This window comes from Neopelma chrysocephalum, unplaced genomic scaffold (genome assembly GCF_003984885.1).
Source record: "Neopelma chrysocephalum unplaced genomic scaffold, ASM398488v2 Primary Assembly neopelma1_43, whole genome shotgun sequence".
In the NCBI taxonomy this organism is placed as follows: domain Eukaryota; kingdom Metazoa; phylum Chordata; class Aves; order Passeriformes; family Pipridae; genus Neopelma; species Neopelma chrysocephalum.
In genome coordinates this window covers 7,464,107-7,488,198 of record NW_020897702.1, presented here as the reverse complement: position 1 = coordinate 7,488,198, position 24,092 = coordinate 7,464,107, and the positions used below count along the sequence as shown (strand labels likewise).

Sequence of the window (24,092 nt, the reverse complement as noted above, 5' to 3'; positions counted from 1 at the left end):
TGGGGGTGTTTTTAAATTGTTGTTGTTTTGGTGCAGCTGAAGTTCAAGCATTTCTATCTCCTCTGAGTTGCGGATTTCTGCTCTATAATCAGATACTAATACTACCACCAAAAGGTGTAAAATTTTTGCAATACAATTCTCAAAGCTTTCCAAACTTCTGTATTTAAAAGGCCCTTGTCAACAAGCTCCTCGTCTTGGACTGAAAAACCCATGCAAAGTTTGACAGTTTTCTCCTGCGTATTTTCCCTACAGTAGTATTCATTTGTACAGGACTTACAACTTGGCTTTTCAGTTGTACTTTATTTTTTAGGAGAAGAGGAAGCAAGGTGAAAGTTGTGAAATCAATTTATTCCCCTATTCATTCCTATTCAAACTGAATACCTGGTAAAGATAGGGAGTAGCCAATACTTCTTTTCATCTCCAAAAACTTCCCTCAGATTTTTGCTGCATCCAAGAGAAAACCCATTTTTATCAGGGCCATTTCGAAATGTGGGTGCACGGAATGTTTCTGTAAAAGAAAAACATGGAATCTCTCTAAACTGGTAAGGAGTAAGAGAACATGAATACACATACTCAAACTTCTCTACTGTGAAAACATTGTTGGACAAACTGAGATGATCTTGATGTGTATTATGGGGGGAGGGGAAAAAGAAAAAAGTAATCTCAAGTAATGAGAGAGAAAAAATCACAGGTTAGTGACAAAAATAGAAATGAAAGGTAAGAAAATCAAGTAAGCAGAACAGACACCTTGTCAACTTTCTCTCTCTACATTTAACATAAGGTCTGAAACAAAGCTAAGTTCCATCTGCATGCCAAAGACAGCACATCCCTTATTCCTCGGTGACTAGCTCTCTCTTCGGCCTGTGAAACCTTCTTTAGCAGAAGACTTTCCCTTTTAGAATTTACCATAAGCACTGCTGGACCTAAGCCCATACAGAAGAGGTTTTCCACTTCTGCCACGGTCTGAAGTTGAATTAAGAGCATCCTGTGCTAACAGAGAAAGATGAAAACTATTTTATTAGAAACAGACACACCATGAACTATAGCAAACCACCACTACTTTTCTACTCAGTCCAGTTATACCCTTGGACAAGAAGTGAGAGCACTCATTGCTCTCCCTATACCAATAGCTTGTCTTTTTACAATCACAATCCAAAAAGTAAAGTCCTGTGTTGCCAACTATGACCACTGATTTTCGGGTAAGGAATATGCTAAAGTTTTCTTCAAAGCTAAAAAAGAAACTGTGAATATTCCTTATCTGTAGATATATCGAAAAAAACCTCAAGTCTCCTGTCAAGCAATCAAAAAAATTCCTTTTTTGCCCCACCAAAAAATTCTAGCAAGCAGAAAATTTCACTTTTAATCAACCCACTTATTTTTGAAATTAGAAATTTAAACTCCATTGAAACATATAAGATTTTGACTTATTCAGTTGTGGAAATATCCATCAGCCCCTGTCCCACCACATCCTTCCAAGTGTTTCCTAGCAAGAACTTCAGATATTTTAACTAATGCACATAACTTGGTTATGCCGATCAATACCATATAAAACATTTAGGCATAGAAATTTGGGAATCTCTTTTATTATTAAGGAAATGTGCATCAGTCCATATCAGTGCACATTTTTATCACACTGTTTTTACAAGCCACTTCCTAATAATGAGGTCCATATTCTTTCACAGGATTTAAGAATACTCTTTTGGAACTAGTTCAAAATGTTATATATATCCATATTAGAGCCTTTGACTTGGCTGGGGCCACCCAGCTACTCAAAGTATTAGAACAAAGGAGTGGCAAGTAGCAACTGGGTTACGTACTTCACACAATATAAAAACCCAACAAAAATGCACAGTGCTGCAGAGGTCTCAAAAATGCAAACAAAAGAAATGAACAGTCGTCATGAATCTGAATGCTTGGCTCCAGCAGAGGAACGCTATACAGGTTTTATCTCCCTGTATCTTTCACCTTTAATTACTTCCACCAAATATGCTTCTTATTGCCCAGTATTTAAAATTTTGGTTTATATTTGATGGCATATCATGTAGGCATCATATTCTCATCGAATTGTCTGTTTTCCGGACAAGGAAAAGTTCCATATTCCCATTAACTGACCTATGGTTGATCTGTTTTTGCCAACTAGCCAGCAGTGGTAGCTGAAGAGTGACAGTATGCTGATGAAGAACATGGCTGCCACAAAGAAAAGGAATAGTACGTGGAACTTTGCATGGGTATCTGGCAATTCATTCTGTGAAGAAAGAGAGAAAGACGTTAATATGTTAACAACTCCCAGCAAGTAACACAGTATTGTCGCTGAACACTTTCTGCCACACCCACTCTGCTATAGGTCTTTCATCTCACTTTTCAAATAGAAAAAAACCCACAAAAACAAGCCCAGCTTTCCTTTCATGTCATGTTAAACTGGTGTACAACAGCCTTTCAATCTCATGGGTACTCCATCCCCTCGAGTTCAGTAGCACAAGTGCATTTATATGTTCATCTGTTTTTAAATGGTTTTTAAATGTGCAGTAAGGGGCAAGGCAAAACATTTCCTATACTAAACAATGTTAACTGCAGTAACAGCCACAGAGACATGGGAAAAATATTTCCAAAATCATTTTCTTTCAAGGGAAAAAAAAAGGCAAAAAAACTATCCAAACCTTTTCCTGGTAAGGTAATAATACTGAAGCTAATTCTGAACTGGTGTAATGAATGTAAAAAGGAAATGGTTGTCATATTGTGTTTCTAAGACTGAACAAGTCCTTGACAAGACATGGAATAGATCTTCAATTTTTGATGACCTCTACAGTTTAAGCAACAATGAGCATGCATGCAATGAAACAAATTTGCCACGTCTGACCAGGCAGAAGTGATTCACCAGAAATCTACGTAAAAAACAAGAATTTCAGTACAATCACTACAGAAAAAAACTTACACCCATATCAGATAGTTGATTCCACCCCCAACTATTTTTAGGCTTCTGCTTTCAAAAGGCCATTGGGATTTGCAACAATACTATCCCAGTTCTATAGTCTCAAAATCACAATACTTTTAAGCAGTTGACCTTTAATAGCACTATGAAAGCAGAGAGGCTATTTTTATTCAGCTGTTTAGTTAGCATTACTGCCATTACTTTTTCCATTAGCGCATTCAGTATACCCATTTATCTAAGGTTGACTTTCTTTTTAGACTAAAATACATTTCAATTAAGATCAAGTGCACATAGGTATATCCATATCCCTGTACACTGCCTGTAATCACAGGCAGCAGATTACAAGTCTACTTCCTTCTGCGATGGTGTAAATAGCTACCATTAATGACTGGACTAGAAAAATTACAGTAGGAACAGCATTTAAATAATTACAGCAATATTGGATTTTACCTTTGGACAATTCTCTGCAGCTTTCCTGCGGCAAAGCTTTGCGCAAACAAAGACAATTTATTAAACACTAGTATTATGTTAAGATGAAGCGTTTGAAAACAGCACAGGCTTTGATAAGAACAAAATGGTTGGTGTGCAAATGTGCTCTTGGACGTGCCGAGTTCCAACGCCCATCAGCCCCTATTCTCCAAGAGAATGGAGAGAGTACGTAAGAGCACACTACTAACTTCAAAGGCATGAAATTTTCTACTGAAGCACGGAAGTACTGCTATTCAGATTGTAACTGGATTGCTTTCACGTGGTTCCTCAGCTTGAACAGCTACATCAAGTGCCTTCTTTGCTAGTTGTTTCCATCACAAATAAGATCTATGTGAATATTCTGTAGGATGAAACCATTCATAAAGGTCTGAAAGGCTCAGAATACTCCTGAGGTATAAAGTAATGGTTTATTAATTACAAATTTTTTCTGACTTCAGAACATATCTATTATCATTAGATGTAACTTCAGCCAAAACTATAAAAAATAAACTGCCATTCTTTGCACATATTTCTTTGTTTAAAAAAAACCCATAACACATCAGTACAGTTTTAATTCTTCCCAATTTCCTTCAATACAGAGATGTTTTTAGGATGTATCTTTAGTGTAACATCTGAAATTGAACCAGTACTTAAGAAAATTAAGGAAGAAACAGGAAAAGTTAGTTTAAATTCGTTTTTAAATTCCAAACTTTACACCTAAAGAGTGGTAGCCATCCTAGCTAGAGATGCTAGCACTTAGCGAACCTGTTGTAAGGGAGATGTATGGCTTTTAAGCTACATTAATCTGTGTAGAAAACCTAGGGAGAGCCCAGGGATCTACCTTGGAGTCTGGTAGATATACAGTGTTTTCAAAAATGCTGGCTACAGTCAGATCATGCTACATAAGCAAATGGTAAGCAGAGTCCAGCTCTCTAAACTGCCATCTAAATTCAGTTTCCTTATTTACTGCCTGTTGTATTACTTATTTACTGACAATTTTTGTCTTCCCCCTGCAGTAGGGACATGTTGCATTATGTGATCCCCTGAAATGCAGGCTAGCAAAATACTCCAATTACTGCTTATTCCTAAACTTCATGTGGAAGCGATAATGATTTTTCCTACCTCAGAGCACACTGTGGTGTTCCTCAATTTCCTAACTGATTTTTGCGACTTGTATTTCTATGACTTTTGGAATTGCATATTTAACCAAAATAGTTCTCTACAAAGAATTCTCAGGTCAGTTGATTTTGAAGCTCGAAGAGCAGCAGCAGCTTAGTCTTTGTGTTTTCTGTGGGCCAGAAAATCTAAGTTTATTTCAGTTGGATCTTCCTAATCCAGTAGCTCTATAAACCTGGAGAAGGGGTTTTTGCATCATGCATGATTGATCTGCATGATCCCCAAGGAGCATTTACCTCTTCTGACTACCCAGTTTCAGCCACTGGTTGTAAGTTCATGAATGACAGTTGCAGAACTGAAGCATCTTTGAAAAAAGGCCAGTTTTTTCCTGGAGAGAAGCCTGCACTCTTTGAGTATGTATAACAGGCTTATTCACAGTGGCGTTCTAGTAGCGGTCCACACACCCCAGCATGTGGAGAGAGTGAAACTTCACACATGGGTTATTTAAAGTCATTATGCTCAGCAGCAGCACAGAAGCACAGACTTGCAGGTGAGAGAGCTGTAGAGCTTACAAAAGGAAGCAATTTTCACAATAAAACTTGAACTACTTAGCACACATAATAGACTGAAGCCAGCCCTATTGTAAAGAGTCCCCTATAAACCCCTTCACAAGAACAGAGTCATTCGAGCATGTGTCAGGCCACAAAACCCCCCAAACAAAAAAGTGTTGTCTGAGCTTGATTAAACCCTTAGATGTGGTCTATGTCCTTAGTGTATGTGCAAGAGGAATGAGGGTTTTTTTGTGCTGCTCTTAATACAATGGAAGTTTTGCAGAAGCATGTGCCATCCACCCAGAACACATATCACATCCTTGAATTAGCTATACTCAGGATTGCAAATTAATTTGGAGGACAATGAAAGACACTGAAAACAACTGGAAAATATAACAGCTTCAAGGAGAAGGGAGTGCAGAAAGAATAAGAGTAGATACAAATATAAGCTGGGAAGCACCACCATGCACTATGTAAACAAGGCATCAAGGACTGGGCGTTCAGCCAGTGCTGGTGTTTGTGTCAAATACATTTGGTTAAACTGATGTGTTATCTGCTCATCTTTAACAATTTCCTAGGCAGAAATAAAAGTTACATGAGTATAGGAAAAGTAGTTATGAGTATAAATAAAGAAATCAGTCACATTTCCTTGATCTACAAAACAGATTTTAGCAGCAGCATTACGGTGCAAGCTGTGGTAAACATTTCTGGCCAGGGTGGTTGCTGCACCACTGTATGAACAGCATTAGGACCTTTCTTCAGCACTTCTGCATAGAACATGAAAGGTGCTATGTAAAAGTCTTGCATGTGCACATTGGGAAACACACAGACTTTCTTTAACAGAAGAGTTCAGTAGGTGTGCACGTCTCAATATTTCCAAGTATCTGCGTATGCGCATCATGTCTCTACACAAATATTATCCACAGTGCAAAACAATGGATTGCTAAATTTGTGTAGATAGCACATACACCTCCACAACCTCATTACAAGTTCTGAAGTGACCAAGGCTACACTCCCCAAGAAGCAGTCCATATTCCTTCCCAACACTAAATATATCCAGCAGTTCGTTGCACAGTCTCTGTAAAGCATCTATGAGGAATCAAAAAACCTTCTGAAGTTATACCATTTCTGATACTCAAGCTTAGGGGGAAAAACAACATCTAGAGAGACTCAACAGCAGAAGTCCAAACAGCAATCTGTCTGATGCTGTAGCAGACAAAGCTGAGCACTAGCAATATACTGAAGCAGTCTACAGACAGAATATGTCAGCAGCATTCTGCTTTGGTTTGGATACAGATGTAGAGAGAAGCTTCCAGAACTCTATTCTGCAGATAACAGCACTTGCCTGAAAGCTTACATACAAGACACACACAACATTTCGCAAGCCTACATGATTATGGTGCTGCCATCTCTTTCTGAAAAAATACTTTTATCAGGCAGTTATAAGATCAGAGGAATATTGGCTTTGTGGACTGAGTGATTTAATATGAGTGAGTCAAAGATCTACTCTAACGGTAAGATCAGGGCATCACCAGATTCTGTATTGGAAATATGCAGAACTGAAAGCAAGAAGTGCAAGCACATAACTACATTGTCTATTGTTACATTTCAGAAGTAGCCCATTCTTGCAGGAAGCATTTCTAACAACTAAATCAATAATAAAAAAATAATCCCTCTTAAGTTTACTTCCTCTGCTCAAGAGTCCACTTCACTGTCGCGTCCGATGGGCTTTGGAAGAGTCTTGCTGCAAACACTGGTATTAAATGTTGTTTGTACTCAGTTGTCCTGTGGACTTTAGTTGCACTAACACTTACGAAGTAAGATGAGAAGGCACTAACTGGTAAATATGTAAGAGCGCATCTACAGTTTCACTAGAAATTGCATACGAAGCACTGGAAAGCAGCCAGGTAGATGTTCGGGAATAGCACATTCGCAAATTAAAAATTTAACTATTTATAGTCAAGCAAGACTGAACAGCAGAATCTGTCAAGCCACAGCATGGACTGACAAACACATTTATGGCTTTCATCTCACAGTACTGACAGCTCAATGCCCACATACTTCCTTGCTCTCCAGTGACAGGCCTCTGTAAAGAACTGACAGACTAATAAAAACACAGTACTTTGGCAGATCAGACCCACAGGCTTAGATGAACACAAACAAACATACTTTTTTGCACCATTTATCTTACCTAATGCCAACTGTCTCAAAGTACAGCTATCCTGAATACATGATCAAGCTTCTCTTACCCTGACACAACAGCAACATTTTGCTCCAATCAAGATTACTTCTACTGCTGCAGATAATGACTGCTTTTCCCAGTTACTCTGACAGCAACTAGCACCTAAGAAATATGTGCTGTTATTTACTAAGAAAGATGTGATGGAGACCCTTCCTCTAAGAGTAATTTTTCATATGCTAGTTAATGGAAACAGATTAAGGGAATTCCGACACTAGCACTTCAGCCTAGAGATAGGAAGGTACAGTACAAGTTTTTGTAGATGAAAGGGAACAAGTACAGAAGACACTCTGTTCAGCCTGGAATGTGACTGGAACAAAACTGATAGGAGGAAAATAAGACTGACATACAAGGACGGTTGCCCTTGACATAAATGCTATTAAATCTACTAAGATGCACATATGTGTATCAATCATCTGACAACTGATAATAGCTGCAAGGAAGATGTACAGCATTCACACTGTACATATCTTAGCATTCTACCCATATCAGATCAACAAAAGCTACTAAAATGAAGTTTAGACATGCCTATGTAGGGACTCCAAAACAGAGCTCAGTCAGTTCCCAAGAAATTAGTCTGCCTTATCTGGCAGCAGATTGTCCATAGACAAGTCTAGGAAGATATAAAATTGTTACTTATATTTCACATTTGTCAGTATTGTTATATATAGATGTATATATATACACACACACATATATATATGTAATTGTTTGATATGGCCAGTTCTTTCTTTATCTACATATCTGTATTCCATAGTCTCAAAAAACCCAAGCTGTGCCACTCAATTTTGACAGAGCAGAGAAATTGCTCAGTGTCCTCATCCAAACTTTCTCCCCCAGTTAACTCATTCTGGGCAGTTTAATACATTTAATTCATTAATATTTGGAAGGTTCTTCTGCTTCAGTCACTTTGATTGATGTTGTTAATGATGATGAACCACAGAACAGAGTAAATGGTGAGTGACAACATGCTGATGCAGCCTCCAATAACACATGCAGGATTAAACAAATGAACAACAAACAAAAAAAAAGCCTTAGAACTTACTGTCCAAAACTTTATGAAGTACTGCAAGACTGTAGCAGCAACAAACAGACAGTACAGTAAGGAATACATTAAAAACAGGAGGAAGAATTTGTAGTTAGAAAATCCCACACAATTATTCACCCTAGAAGGAGGGGAAAGAGAAAGAGGTTACTAGGCTATACAAAAAAATAAAACAAACAAAAACCCCACAATACATTCAGCTTTTGCAGAGCATAATGTGTATGATGTCAAGTGGTATGTTCGAAACATTCCGGTAACTAGTGTTTCAGAAGCATTTTAAGCCACTATGTTGAAGGAAATCTCTTTCCTCCAGCAAAGTGATCTGGGCCCTTCACATAGATTTTGCCCCCATGATTCTACAGGACAGGACACGAGCTGGCGAAGTGTTATGATACATAGAGTCTGTATAGGAAGCATCTCACACTATGAACTAACTGCAGTCATCATGGAAGGCAAAATAAACCTCTCCATCAATTTCAGCGGATGTTGCTTTGGTTACAAACCCACCTCTAAGTCAACTACTGATAGCAGTATTTTTCATAGTGATAGCAGATAATATTTTTAGTGTCAACCAGTGAATACAAACTGCAGAAGAGTAACTGTCCGAGTGGGTCATATCTATCATCTATAGATATGACACACTGTAGAGGGTATCTCCTCTCCTGGTAACAATACCAGAGCAAACAAAATAAATAAATGCCTTTTTTCATAGGCCTCATAAAGCCGAAGTTTCTCCTACATGAGAAGAAACTGCATGATCTGGACTAGTGGGCTTACAACTCTACACTGCAACACACATTAGGAACAAGATTTATTTTCACATATTAAAGAAATTCTGTGAAAATCAAGTTTTACTTCAGAGTTGCATTTTTGAAGCAGCATCTAATTCATTATTATTATACTGAGGGGTTTTTTTTTAAAATAAACTTACCATGGACAGTGGTGGTCCATTTTTAGTACACATCTGAAAGAGATAATTTCCAGCAAGTTAAAGCAAAAACCACATTTTGTTTCTAAGACACATAATTTTAGCTTCTACCATTTTAATCCAGTTTTAGTGTAAGGACAGATACTAGACATTTCAGACACAGAGACATTCATCGTATTTGCTAATAAACTTGATTTTAGCCAAAAGATGTGTTTTAAGTTCCTCAGTTAACCAGATTTCCTCAAGTTCAGCCTACTGAAGTCTCATGCATAGCCTCAGTTTTCAGTGCTTGTACAGATTTTTTGATGATTCAGAATGAAAGTAGGAAATAGCAGTGATGTCTTTGGAATGGTTAAGACATGTGACTCCACTGTCAATCTTTGAGATAAAGATTTTTAGTGTTATTAGTAGTACACATCTGTTTCAAGGCTGCAGAAGCAAGACAAAAGAGTTGGATAATACGCATTTGCTGGGGCTGGTATCTCAAGCCTACCTTTCTTTAGCTTCAGTCTATGATTTTTTACTTCTTAGTTTCTTTATTTTTTAATATAAGCTCTGTTTCAAAAAGCTACAAGCAGGTTTCTTTTTAAAAGCTCTGCCATTTTAGAAAATGATGCTGCACCATAATATTGCACCAACAGAAGGAACTTTGGTCTTTCACGAAATCCAAGTATTGAGGGTTTGAGAGAGAACAAATAGTAACTGTTATGGAAGGGCTGATGCACTGAAGACATGAACACACTAAAGTGATGACTGCAGGAGAGAGAAACTCCATAATTTCAGATTCAGTAACTTACACGTCACATGCAGAACAGTGGTGGCAGCGGTCAGGTTTGATTAGCTGGCATCGATCGCAGTATCTGATTGCTGCATTCAAGTGCAAGGGTCAAGTCATTAGAATTGATTCAATTTAATAAAAGTTTTCCCCCTTAACATGAATTGAACCTTCAAGAGCTTCCTGCCCTTCCCTGCCACACCTGTTCTCAAAGACTGTCATGTGCCTACTCTCATATGACACGCAGTTTTGATTTTTGTTTTAAAGAAATATAAGATATAAAAGTATTTAAAACAAACTATGACTACGCAGTACTGATTCCCTTTTCACTTACTCTTTGGCTCCCAAGTCTTCCCATCCTTCATCCTCTGGCACTGATCCTCTTTCACTTCTGCACAGGGTACTGAGGCATCCCATGGTGAAACAACATTCTTTCTGCAAGCCAACCTTTTGAATGGCTTTCTCTATCGTCTTTACTAAACAGCAATCTAGTAGACTGTTCACTAAATCAGTTCTTCTTCATCTTTCCTGGATATTTTTAAACAAGCCTTCAGGCTTTTCTTAATGGAAATAAGACACCAGCAGAGGCAGTTTGAAAGGAGGAGGAAAGCCAACACCTACAGCTGAACAGTATTGATAAGAGCTGGCAATAGCTTCCCAGACCAATCCAGGAACTTAAGACTGGGATTCCCTTAAAGGGAGGCTTGTATTCGAAAGAGACAGGTGTCCTTAGATTTTGTTTGGAAAAGTCACAGTAAATTTCAGTAACAGTTATTCCAAATAGTTCATGCTTTTGAAAATTCTACAGGATTGCTAGAAAAAGATATATATATAGATATATATATATATGAAAAAGCTATAGGTTTTCAAAGAATATACATATGCATAAGACAGCACTTCCACGGATATTCATATATAAGTTGAAATAAAAATGCCTATATGTATTAAAGGCAAATACAGAAATAGCCCATAACTAACTCTGTACTGAATTACAGATGGGAATGAAATAACACTTATTTGTTTGTAAATCGTAAAAGCATGTTAAGATCTTCAGTACATTTCTCCTCCTGCTGAACCGAAACAACTCAGAAAGAGAAGTTTAAAGTGGGGACAAAACTGATTATAAAATTGAGCAATAAGTTTAATTTTCCCTGGTTGTGTTAGCAATATTTCTTTGCTGCATTTATTTTTAATAGCGACAACTAGAGATAAATGTCCTCATCAGCTTGCTAGAAGGTGATTTTTTAAAAAATTCCAAATAGTGGCTTTATGTTGAGATCCCCAGAAAAAGGACTGCAGTTTCTCTTGGGGGAATTAAACACCGGCCCAAAAAAATAACAAAACAAGGTCATGGTGTTTGCAATATGTGCTTAATAGACTGTTCATTCAGTGACATAAATGAATTTCACTGAATTAAAATTAGCAACTTCAGGAGCATAGAATGATCTTTATATCTCACCTCTCGATGCTGTTGTCGTATAGATAGGCAAGTCTTTGGCAGCTCTTCTCAAAATCTCCTGCTGGGATTCTGGTCTCTCTTCTTTTTCATATTGTTCTTTATCAGCTTTTGACAAGCAGAACTAGAAGGGATGGAGAAAATGGAATGGAGGGAAGAGATTAATTATTACCTTGTGTTCCAAGGAAAAGATCTTTCAGATGCCCTTACCCACTGACCAAAAAGCGCCCCATAAAGAAAAAAAGACTGCTACAAGAATTATAGGAGATCCTTAAAACTCCATGATGTTCCTGGATGTATTTTAAAGAAAATAATCTTTATCTCTGTTCCATTATCTATAGCATTTTCTCTTCAATACAAGGGAAGGTAAAGACTCAGAGTGAGTTTTAAGGTGCGAACTTTCCTTTAGTTCCCGATAAGCATGAATTAAGTGATCTGTGAACAAGAGGAAGGTGCAACAGCCCCTTGCTGCTACAAGGCATTAAAGTTCTCTTATCCCACTTCTTCTCTAACGCAGAGAGGGGTACAAACCAGATGGGGGGAAAAAAAGGCAGGTAGATGGGTTGTGGTGGGCTTCATCGCTTCAGCATAGAAGCTGAAAGAGTTTAACCTAAATTTTTACTTAGGAGTAGTCAAGACTAGTCTCAAAATTCATGAGTTGCATTGAAAGCAACTTCAGCAAAGCCTGTACAGCTTGAGAGTGAGTTACAATTCTGCGTAAAGTTTGACAACCATTCTTGATGAAACCTCACTGAAATGTAAGCCTTTACCAGAAGAACCTGGAGACTATTTACTCATTTGTGAAACACTTAGTTTGGTATCTGCTGAAATAATATTTACCACTAAGCCCTACAAAATCCAGTGTGCTGACAAGGCCTTTTGTGGTGGGGGCTGAACTCACTATTTCCTTTGGTATTTTTCTGTTTCAAAGAACTTCTAGAGTCTGAGCTTCCTGCATGGACTACAAGAGCCCTTTTTATGAGCAAACATAGACAAAGTATTCATGGTAATGAGTGGAAAATGCTATGTGTGCAGCTGGAACAAAAACTGGCTCAGTGTGATTTAATATGACCGTATTGTCCTACCAAAAACATGTGCATGATTAGCTCACATGGATTTTCCCCTCATGCTGTAGTTTTTCCTCTTTTGGATTACAGTCAGTTGGCAAGCAACAATGAAGACTCCACTTACAGAAAGGAGGAAGCAGTAAGACAGTGTTGCAATTTCTCTGTGCTATTTCCCAACCCAGAATGCAAACATGCTGCCTCATAGCTCACAGAATCTAGTTAAGCCTCCTGTCACATATAGCATCACCTCAGTTATTGAACCTACCCACCCTTCAAGGGTGAAACATGAAACACGTTTAAATAATGCCCTTTTTAATAACTGGACACTAGAATTAATCTATGCAAAGGGTGAAATTAAAGTTTAACATTTCAGTCATCACTGAGAGCTTGACCTCATTATTCAATCTTAATCACTCAGATTTTTATTCAAGTATGAAAACTGGAGATGGTCACATCAAAAGGTTAAGACAGTTGTAAAGCATCATTCCAGCAAACAGTGGTGTGATATACCTTCATACCTACTACCCATTTTAGTCTGACAGCTGACCCAATGCCTGTCTCTATGACCTGCAATCAAGCAGAGGTTGCAAGAAATATGAGTACTACTTCTGGATGACATTTCCATGGCAAACCATTAATGCACAGAAAAGGAACCAAATCACAAGATTTAAAACTTTTTAAAATTTGTGCAAGTAATATCGTAATATTACTCTAAAAATCCTGGATAGGATTTTAGTTTTCCAAAAAGCTACATTTCTGTTTTAATTTCAGAAATTAATAGGGCCATGAGACCACAGTCTCTTTGGACAATGGCAGGACACCTTCAAAGACATCAAAAGTTGTCTGTTACCACATAGCAAACAGAGGTTCCAGCAGTTCTTATTGAAAACAGAAAGAATCCCTTTGTTTCCTTCCTCTTTCTGGACTTTGTATAATGTTGATTGTTCTTTCTTATGACAAATGTACAGGGATTACACCAAGACAACAGCAGCTGCACAATCTTTTTTTAGTTCAATAGTAAGATCACAGGATGCTATTTGTTTTGCAAGAATGGCTAATTTGAATGACTAAAAATATATACGTTGACACTCTCGCACAATGGAGAGATTCTGAAGTCTGGCTTTGTTTTTAAGTATAACCAGCATAAATTACTCACTGGTACATGAACAGAAGGGATTTGCCCAGACACAGAAAAAGGGGTGCTAGGTTTTTAATTTGGTTGGGTTTTGTGCTTTCTAAATAAAAATTTTGTGTGTGCTTTTTTTTTTTGTAGTTACGGTGGGATGGGGGGTTTTTTCTCCTTTTTTCTGTTTAAAGCCAGCTGTAGAAGAAAATTGTATTAAATCTGATCTACCCCCACAGTTGATATACAAAGAAGTCATCACATGCCATATGCCCAAACCATTCCTTTCACTTGCTGAATATGAAAAGCTTGCTACAACATTACTGTAAGTATAGGTTAAGTACTGTCAGAAGAAGTTTTCTATTAATGAAGAATCCAAGCAGACAGTAAAAGTTACTAAGCATTAGCTTTATGAGCATCTCTAGTTCATATAGCTTTATAAAAAGTGGAATAACACACTTCCAACCACATTTTAATTAGCTAACATACTTAACTTTGCAGAGACCCCTGGTGGCCTAGTGGTTAGCGTGCAGGACTTTCACTGCTGCGACCACGGGTTCAAATCCCGGTCTCCTGGCCTGATGGAGGTCGTTAGCCCTGTGTGGCCATCCATCTATGAGAAGGACACTCTAAACAAACCTACGTCCTGAGGACCTCACTGCCATTGTCCAAGCTTGCTTGGCCCCGGCAGATGAACCTTAGGATTAAAGGGTGGGCTCAGTTCAGCGCAGGCTGTGTCTCACCAAAAAAATCCATTGCGCAGGCTGGAAAGGTAAAAGACCTTTCCCCAAATCTTCGTTCGCGAAGATGGGCCATTATACTTAACTTTGTAATTTTCTTGCAGAACCATTCCAGATAAAGCAAAAACAATCACCCTGAAGACAAGTACCTTTGAATTTTTAGGTTTAGCAATTAATAGAATCATTTAGGTTGGAAAAGACCTCTAAGATCATCGAGTCCAGCCATTAACCCAGTACTGTCAAGTCCACCACTGAACCATGTCCCCGGGTGCCTCATCTGCTCATCTTTTAAAGACCTCCAGAGGTGGGGACTCAACCACTTCTCTGGGCAGCCTGTTCCAGTGCTTCACAACAAGCCTTTCAGTGAAGAAATTTTTCCTAATATCCAATCTAAACCTCACCCGACACTACTTGAGGCCATTTCCTCTTGACTTGTCACTTGTTACCTGGGAGAAGAGACCGACCCCCATCCCACTACAACCTCATTTCAGGTAGTTGTAGAGAGTGATAAGGTCCTCCTTGCGCCTCCTTGTCTCCAAGCTAAACACCTCCAGATCCCTCAGATGCTCCCCACTGGACAGTGCTCCAGACTCTTCAACAGCTTTGTTCACTTTTAGTGCTTAGCTTAACAGCAGAATAGTGTTTAGCTTTTTTACACTTTATATTCTGTAGCTTTAACACACAGAAGACCTTAAAGCCATAATTAAACACTGCAGAGCAGTGTTTGCTTTTCCTTAGAAAAGCGAATCTTAGAAGCATGGGTTTAACTCTTCTCAAAAATGTTCCAGGTTGACGTTAACACTAAACATCAGTCTTGCCAAAAACAGATTAAAAATTCAACCCCCACAGAGCAACCAAAGCCTCAAGCAGCTTAGCCAGTTTAAAAACTTTCTAAAAACAAGGAAGAGAAGGGAAGTATTTTAAATTTGGTGCCAGTATTTAATCCATACAAACACACACGTTAAAGAAAACAGAAAACAATGTAATCCATCTCAGGCTTATTGCAATTAATACAGTTCTTTTTCAAAACAAACCTTCTTACAGTCATCATGCATTCTTCTGCCATTATATAAACCTTCTTTAGGTAGTCACTTCTCAATTGTCCCTAAGTTTTAACCCTTGACTTACTAATATATGGGTTCAGTCCTCCAGGTCATGAGTATACATTGCATTACTACTCTTTCTTACCCAAACAATGGTCAAAACTGCCTATAGAGGAAATATAAAAACATTGTCGCTGGATTTATCAGTTTTAAAAATTCCAGGTTTTGAGCAAGCTATTTCATAGCAGATCACTGTACATGACTGCCAAACTTGTGATGATTTAAACCCACATTTCATATCAGGAAATGTCATGACACAAAGTACACGGTATTTTAAGAGTAACTTCATCATTTTCATTCATGATGCACTGTCATGCTGTTCTATTTTAGACAACGAGAAGGGAAAGGTGAATCATGCAGTACTGCCAACAAGTTTCATCACTGAAATCAGTTCAGCTATTTATAAAAAAGGCATTGACATTTTTCTAACATATTTACCTCATTAGAGGGGGTTGCAGGAGATGTGAAAATTGTCTTCCCATAGGACCATATAAACATGACAAATGACAGATGAAAAACCACAAGGTAGACAACTGCAATAAAATACAAGTAAGAGTTTGGTGAATATAGCTGAAAGGAACAAGCAATTAACCCCCTGATCTTTGAGGAGGGCTAAACTACTACACTACAAATCACCTGATACAATTAGGTTAATCACTTTTGCCTGGGCAGACTTAGCAATCTAGGACTGCTCACTTAAAAAAAACCCCAAAAAACACAACCAAAACCCCCATCAAATGTGATGGTTGCTATTCCTCAAGAAAATAATATGTTTTCATCACAGAATGACCTTTAACAGTTCCAGGGATGGGGCACCAACAACTTCTACAGACAACCTGTGGCAGTGTCTCACCACCCTCACAGCGGAGAATTTCTTCCTAGTATCTAATCTAAATCTGCCCTCTTTCAGTTTGAAGCCATTCCCACCTGTCCTGTCACTACCTGCCCTTGTAAACAGTCCCTCCCCAAGTCTCTTGTAGATGCCCTTTAGGTACTGGAAGGTCCTATAAGGTCTCCCCGGAGCCTTCTGTTTTCCAGGCTGAACAACCCCAGCTTTCTCAGCCTGTCTTCATAGGAGAGAGGCTCCAGATCTCTGATCATCTTCATGGCCTTCTCTGGACTTGCTCCAACAGGTCGATGTCCTTCCTGTGCTGGGGATCCCAGAGCTGGATGCAGCACTCCACATGGGGTCTCACCAGAGTGGAGTAGAGGGGAAGAATCATCTCCCTCAACCTGCTGGCCATGCTGCTTTTGATGCAGCCCAAGATACAGCTGGAATTCTGAGCTGCAAGTGCACGTTGCTGAGCCACGCTGGGCTTCTCATCAACCAACACCCCCATGGCTTTCCTCTCAGGGCTGCTCTCAATCCATTCTCTGCCCAGCCTGTACCTTTGTGTGGGATTATCTCGACTCCTGTACAGGCCTTTGTACCTGGCCTTGCTGAACTTTCCAAAACAGATTTTGATGGGAAAAAACCAAATCAACAACAACAAAAAAAATCCCCCAGAAGTCCCCCCAGAACTGAACACAGCTTCACCTGTGGCACATAAGTGACTAACCTTTTCGGATAAAGATGATGATGTTGTAATTCTGTTCTAGATTAAAATTTGATTACTGGCCTACATAATTCAATTTAATTTCTACTTCTAATAGAAACGGCACAATATTGTGCCATTATAGAAGGCATTGGTCATCAATAACAGTAAAAATTCCCAAACAGGGGTTTGGAGAGGACTGCACTCTAGTCATGCTAGCCAGGAGTTAAAAGTTGTGTTATTATATTTCTTCAAATCACCTGAGGAATACAATACAACCTGGAAAAGTCCTATTATAGTCACAGTGGCAACAAAACGTAGGTGGCTTTAATAGGGAACTCAACCAATTTACTAATGGATGTGTGTGATACGGTTGCCTTAAAGACCAGAGATCCAGACTTTATGACCCAGGAAGCCTCTTCTAATCTTCTTTCCTCTAGCAGTTTCTTTTAACCACTTGTCAAGAGGAAACAGATCAGTTGTGCCACAAGAGCAACTCTTAGAAAAGTCCTATTAAATATTTACATTATTTTCACTTATATTATCTTCTGTTGCAAGAAGAAGGAAACTTGGCCTACTTTTCTGTGCAGATGAAGTACCTTTAAGAAGGTGTATGATGTACTTTATGGATGGCAGAACTTGGGTCTGCCAGACTTTCTTCCAAACTTTGGGAACCTCCAACAGCTCAGAAAATCCTTGTACACAGCCACAGACGATGTGGTCTTAATTTATTACCTTTCAGGATTTTCATGGGGCTTATTACAATGAAAACAAACAAACTGCATTTGAGCTTTCTTCAGAGAATTATGCTTTTTACCTTTGCCTATGACTCCTCTAACCTTACAGGCAGATTTGGCAAATTTTCAGCTGTGGAGCTGATTGAAAATTCAAGAAGCAAAACCTTTTTCTAAAGCCATCCTAAAACTGTCATCCTGATAGGAAAAAACTTGTGTATTACTGTACTAGGCACTGCAAAATTAGAAACTGTCTTTTATTAAAAACATAATCTACATTCAAACACAATGTGGTTAAGCAATTAAAGCATGAGAAAATGGTTTGGAAGAGAGGAGAAAAGGACATAAAATTGGAGTGGAATCAGTGGCACAGATCAGGAGTCTGGTGTAGAAAAGGGTGAGAGGAATTGAATAGAAGGAAAGAGGAAATGAGATACAGGGCAGAGCAACACTAACTTCCACAGTAAACAGTTCTATTCTGTCCATAAAAATCACCCCCAGAATTCAGATTCTTTTGAAGGACTATTTTTAGTGCACACACAATACCTCCAACAGCAGAACCTCAGTCTTGTCACAGACTGTAAATGCCCCAACACAAAGAATAACAGGCACCACGTCTGGTTGCAGCAAGGGTACAGATCTGTGCCAGTGATACCAGTATTTACTAGAAAGAGGCAGCTGTTGAAGTGCCCTTGCACTCTTCATGTAACTGAGATCTTGCAATCTGTCACCATCATTAAAAGCCAAGGGCCTAACTTCAGTAGCCAATGACAGGCAGCACCCAGGGAAAGACTCTGCAATTGGTAGTCCATACTGGCCCCACTCTGAATAAATTCTTGCTTCTTTTCCCACTCCCATGCTGCCATTCCTACTGTGATTACAGGTCACAGTTAGTGCTCCCCAAGAAATGAGAGGGAGGGAAGAGACCATTTTTGACAGCTTTACTTTAGCAGTCCTTCTAACCTCCACTTTGGGTAGCAGTATCTCCTCTGCAGACTCCTCCCTGAAGCATCTTGTATCTGTTTTCAGTACAAATAAAAACCAGGGTCATTCCTAGCGAGCTCATTTTCTTGTATTTACAAGCTAGATGGAAAATACAACAAAAACCTCAAACCCCAATATCAGCCAGTTTAGCCAGACTCAGAGTCATGAGGAAGTCCTGGCTAAGCTAAGGCAAACCAGGATTCTTGGTGCCGTGCTGTGACTGAGTGAAGTCAATTCTCTTTAAAGGCACTGATGCATATTAGACTGGAATTTATGGCCTCAGGAAGGCAATGTCTTAAGACATGTTCGCAGAATCCTCCTAAAATATGCTAAGCCCCTCCTAAGATTTGCCCTTAACATCCTTTTCTGAATCATTCTTAACATTACTTCCAAGACAAAGTCAGATTACAGAGAAGTAATAATATAACAGCAGTATATTATATTGTTAAGAGATTCAAAGTTGCCTTTATTCCCCTATCCTAATGGATATAAATCCAGACAAGGATATAAAATTATGAAGAAAAAATTAGCCTTAATGGGGTGAAGAAATCACCACTAATTTAATCAAAGGTTGCAATTATGCACTGGGGTAAAAGGATCTGAACGTAGTACACTGAAATATGGAGCAAAATACACTTGCTAAGATTGCACATTATTGATTTACACAGCAATGTTGCTGGCACTTTGGCCTTTTGACTCTTCTGATGTTGATTCCTGGCTGTTGGGAGTTTGCTTATAAGAACTTTATAAAACTTATGCTTTCTTTTCAAATGAAAAGAGACTTCACATCTCATTTTAAAATCAACCTTCATAGTTGAGAAATCCAAGCATACAGGATGCCTATGACATGATTCAGAATTAAAGGTGCAAGAAGTGTGCAGGTGACAGCTATTAAAAGCCTAACAGGCAGGTTCCAATGACACTGTCGCTCTCACTAATTAATCTAGCATTTTTCTTCTGTGGTAGATTTAGAAGCACCTGGTTCAGTGAGACAGGCGCTGCATTTGTAATAAAGCCAGAGATCTGACTGTGTAACACCAACATCATTGCTCTGCCAGGTTTCCTTAACTGAGACATGGATCTTGCTTTTCCAGAAGAAACTAGCAAGTAAAACTTATTCATATACAGGTCAACAGTAAGCACAGCAGCAACTTGCTGAATTTTGTGAAGTCTAGGTAAAGCCCAGCAGTGAAATGGGATGTAAAAATCCAGGGTAAGACAAGCTCACATCTTGAATGGCTTACAGTTCACACTTTGAAGGTTTTCCCACTCTTTGAGCTCTTCATTAGAACATGAAAGAGGACGAATTCTGCCACGGTTCCCTCATTTTACAGTGTTCTTGTACATGTTCCCTACCAGGAAGAAAACTGCTAGATTAGCTTCAAATTCTGTGCTGTTTTGCAAAATATCGAAGAGGTGAGAACCTCTTACCAGTCTGAAACAGCCCTCTGTGGATAGTCAAAGTGCAAATCTATGCTTAATCTACTACTCATGTTCCCCTACAAGCTGAAATGAACTCCCAAACAAATACCCCATCAATAATATGCTAGAATTTTTTTTAGTCAGTTTATATCTCTGTAAGTACGACCCACCGTGGCACATATTTGCCAAAGCCAATATGAAGATTAAAGTAACATTTGTCAAAACAAGGCCCTAACCATTTGACTTGGACATTTAAAATTATAATGTGTAGCCACTTCTGAAATGGTTGTGTTTTGCACATTTCTAACTAGTCCTAAAGAATGGGGTTCTGAGGAATTTGGTAAGCTGTTTGGAAAACAGCAAGCAGTACAAAAACAATTCATCCTCTTCCAGAAGTCTTTCAGGTCACTCAACTAAACAGAAAATGGATCTGCTGCAATTCCTTCTCTCCTCTCCTTTTTCTGTTCTTACAACGTACCCATTTAAAAATATTTGCAAACCTAAGTCATAGCTGCCTTACTTGCGTTAGTCACAGGTCTTGTCATCATCCCAAGTTTGTGATATTAGAAGCTAAACAGACTCAACTGTACAATATTTGCCTTGTTTCTTAGCACTAATCTACTCACTCTACAGAGCTTACACATCAAGGAGTACATTTAATTTCTATGTCCCTTAGGACTTGTGTGCAAAGCAGCTATTCACATCTTCAAAAAAAATTTTTAAAAAATTACCTTTTTCTGCAGTTGAAGAAATAGTAACTGGAAGAGAGAGAGAAAAAAAAGTGTTAAGTAAATCTGTATTGAATCAAGTGTTTGGCTAAAAGCAAGATATATGAGGTAGTCGGCTTGTTCCAGAGCATACTTTGGGTGTTAGTAGAGCCTCCCTACCCAACACTGGGGTAAAACAGGAGTTAGTATTCCTCCTGCCAGCCCTTGATGCTTGGTGAGTTAGCGGAAGAGCTGAAGGGATGCAGTTCCCTGCACTAATGAAGCAAGCGCATTCCACAGACTAATGAATCATTAGACTAACTTTGTGCATATCCCCCTTCAGATATGTATCTAGCTCATTTTTCTGAGTCAACAGCTAGGCCAACAGGTGTACCACCGGAAAACAGAAAATTAAAAAGTTCTTACAGAAATCCTTCTGAAACTGTTACGTTACTTCCTTCCTTCTCTTAGTTTTTCCCATCACTTCTCTCTTACTGTCATATACTATTTTTGACCTTTTTCCCCCGACCTGAATTCTCCAGGCATAGTTACAACCTCTCCACTTCCCTATCTCCTACAGCCTCATCTCCTTTCATGCCAACAGCAAATTCTACTGTTCAAATCTACCTTGTATACTGCCTGACTACTACATCCTCCTGCCCCCAGGCTTCTCCAAAACCTTCACACTTAGTTCATCAGTTCACGTACAACACTGAACAGAGAGCTGCTGTACTTACTGGGTTGCTTTGCTCATATCACTTCTCTTGCTGGATCTCTTCCTTACCGAAATTTTAGGAGGAAAGGATCTTTTCCTGACTCTTCATCTTACACAGTAAATATAAGCTTCTGGTGAACAGCATGACTAAAAGGTTAACAGAGCACACCCTGGCTACTGCAGTGTACCTCACTCCACACTGTCTCCCCCCTCTCGGCTCTGACATTTGACTGTCATTAGCCTGAGTACCCCAGTTCAAAAGAGCTTCTGCCTGATGCACACTAGAGTCTTAAATCTGCAGGGCTTCAGTATGTATTGCAGACTTCCTTCTGAAGGGTTACTTTCGTTACAGAGGTGGCATGTGTCTCACTTACCTGTAGATATCTACAGTTAAATGGTCTGCAACTATATTATGCAACTGCGCCTCTTTTTATAGCAAGAGACATAATGAGGTGATATCTCAATTTCTGGATGACCTCTTTTTGTTCAGATATGTTTTGGGGTTTTTTTTCTTCTTTTTTTCCCCCCTCTCCCCTGCCTCCCTTTTCTCCCCCTTTTATTTAATATCCACGCTCTCTCTGTCTATGGAAGTCTCTATGAAGTTAATGGAAAAGGTTCTGGTTCCTTCCACCTAAGGAAGGAAGAAATTATCATTTAGAATAGAACACGGTTGGCTTCAAACTCAAGGAGGTCAATCCTAAAGAACAGCTTAATTTCACATTTGTTATGGACACTTGCACAGCCTCCTCCAATGTTTCTGTCAAACTTCACCGTATGCTACAGAAGTCTAATTATTTTTAAAGCAAATCCTGTGAGTGTTTTCGCTTGAAATTTTACTGATGTATTATTTCTCCAGTTAAAACTTTTTCAACAATGCAAGGAGAAGATAAAAATCATTAAAAAAGTGAAAATTAAAATAAACTTGCCAAGTATGGTTGTTTGCTCAACTTAAGAAAAATACTAAAAGTACTTTAGATTAAGCGTTGTCTTTGACTCCTCATATCTAAAGTAAACACCTTTGCACACAGCTGCATAAACATGCATTTCCTTAGACAAGAAATATAAAAAAAGTTCTTTATTATCCTCTAATGGGATGGGAGAACATCAATATATTTTTTTAAGTAATTCTGGCTAAAGCACTCCTTAGTCTGTAGCCTCATTTCTGTTCTCAGCACAAAATAAAACTGTGAGCCAAATTTGATGTTTGAAGACTCAAAATAATGAACAGGCTTTACAAGTAAATACAAAACAAAACAAATCAAAATAGTCCCTAAAAACCTTCATAAAAATTAATTAAAGCTTCACAGCACCAGGAAGATAATTTCTCTTTCATACTTAGGTCCCTTAGGTCAGAATGCAGTTATTAGACTGTGTAGAACAATTTTCGTTCGACAAACTCCTGCAGTTTGAGGTAAAAGCCAACACTGAAACACTTGTGATTTTCATCCTGCCTTATCATCCTCCAATGAAATAAAAGATGTCCAGTTCTCTTCTGTCTCAGAAGAAGTTGTCTTTCTGTTTCTATTCTTTTCACTGTTGTTATGCCCATTGTCAGGTAGATTAAACGAACAGCAACCCTACTATACTTGTCCAAATGCACTCAGCAAATGGCACATGAACAGTTTTAAAAGATCTTTATATTGCAATGCAAAGCCTTCCTTCACATAAGTTAATATCCAATCTTTACGCAAAAAAACCCCTTTTAAATATTAGCTAGGCTGGTCATCTAATAAGCAGCTTTACACCATCAAGAAATCAATTCTAGCTTTTGAACTCTGGTTCAGGGGAAAAAAAACCACATAAGACATTGCCGTTGTGGTTCCCTGTCCCTGGCCTGTAGCTTAGCTCTCTATCACTTTTCTCCCTTATAGTTTTTTTCTAACCACTAAGATACTGCTGCCAGCTTCCACTAATTTAGTACCATCTTCAAGCATTTCTAAAACATGGTTTCTTGTTTGGGGCATGGGATGGGGGAAAAATCAGCACTGCCTTTTTGCCTATTAATATTTTTTTTAACAAAATAAACACTGCATATGATTTAGATGTTAACCTCAGGATGCACTTTGCATGAGATACCTGCATCAGCACAAGTTACTGCCTTCAGCACTGCAGTCAACACAAACCAGTCCATATTCCACAAATGTAAGTATTGCAAAACAGCTGATCTTTGATGATTTTAAAATATATTGCCATATCAGTCTACTGCTCAGCTAGAAAAGGAAAAATATTCTTTGGATTGGTTTCTTAATATTAAGTTGGGTTTTTTTTGCAAGAAGACTTATGAAGTTCTAGAAAGGTATGCAAGGGAAGGATAAAACAGGACTAGACAGTGAAAGCTGCAGTTTACTTCAATGCAAAGAGCTCAGAAGCATGCCCTTGGGGGCTAAGGCACACAAAGTTTTCTGCTATGGCCTCATATTTCAAAGGGTTTAACACCTCAGAGTTACAGCAAGTC

At 38.6% G+C, this 24,092-nt stretch overlaps 1 protein-coding gene across 2 annotated transcripts in view; it reads right to left on the bottom strand.

Annotated features, from left to right (window-relative positions):
• Positions 1–24,092, bottom strand: part of ZDHHC20 (zinc finger DHHC-type containing 20) — a 48,652-nt gene that overhangs the window by 10,101 nt on the left and 14,459 nt on the right. For both annotated transcript variants that reach the window (XM_027677182.1, XM_027677183.1), the window contains exons 2-9: positions 20,947–20,973; positions 15,979–16,073; positions 11,511–11,631; positions 10,074–10,143; positions 9,280–9,312; positions 8,349–8,469; positions 2,113–2,245; positions 382–508 (exon numbers count right to left, since the gene is read on the bottom strand). In XM_027677182.1, the coding sequence (XP_027532983.1) occupies positions 382–508; positions 2,113–2,245; positions 8,349–8,469; positions 9,280–9,312; positions 10,074–10,143; positions 11,511–11,631; positions 15,979–16,073; positions 20,947–20,973 (727 nt within the window). The remainder of the gene's footprint in view (positions 1–381; positions 509–2,112; positions 2,246–8,348; positions 8,470–9,279; positions 9,313–10,073; positions 10,144–11,510; positions 11,632–15,978; positions 16,074–20,946; positions 20,974–24,092) is intronic.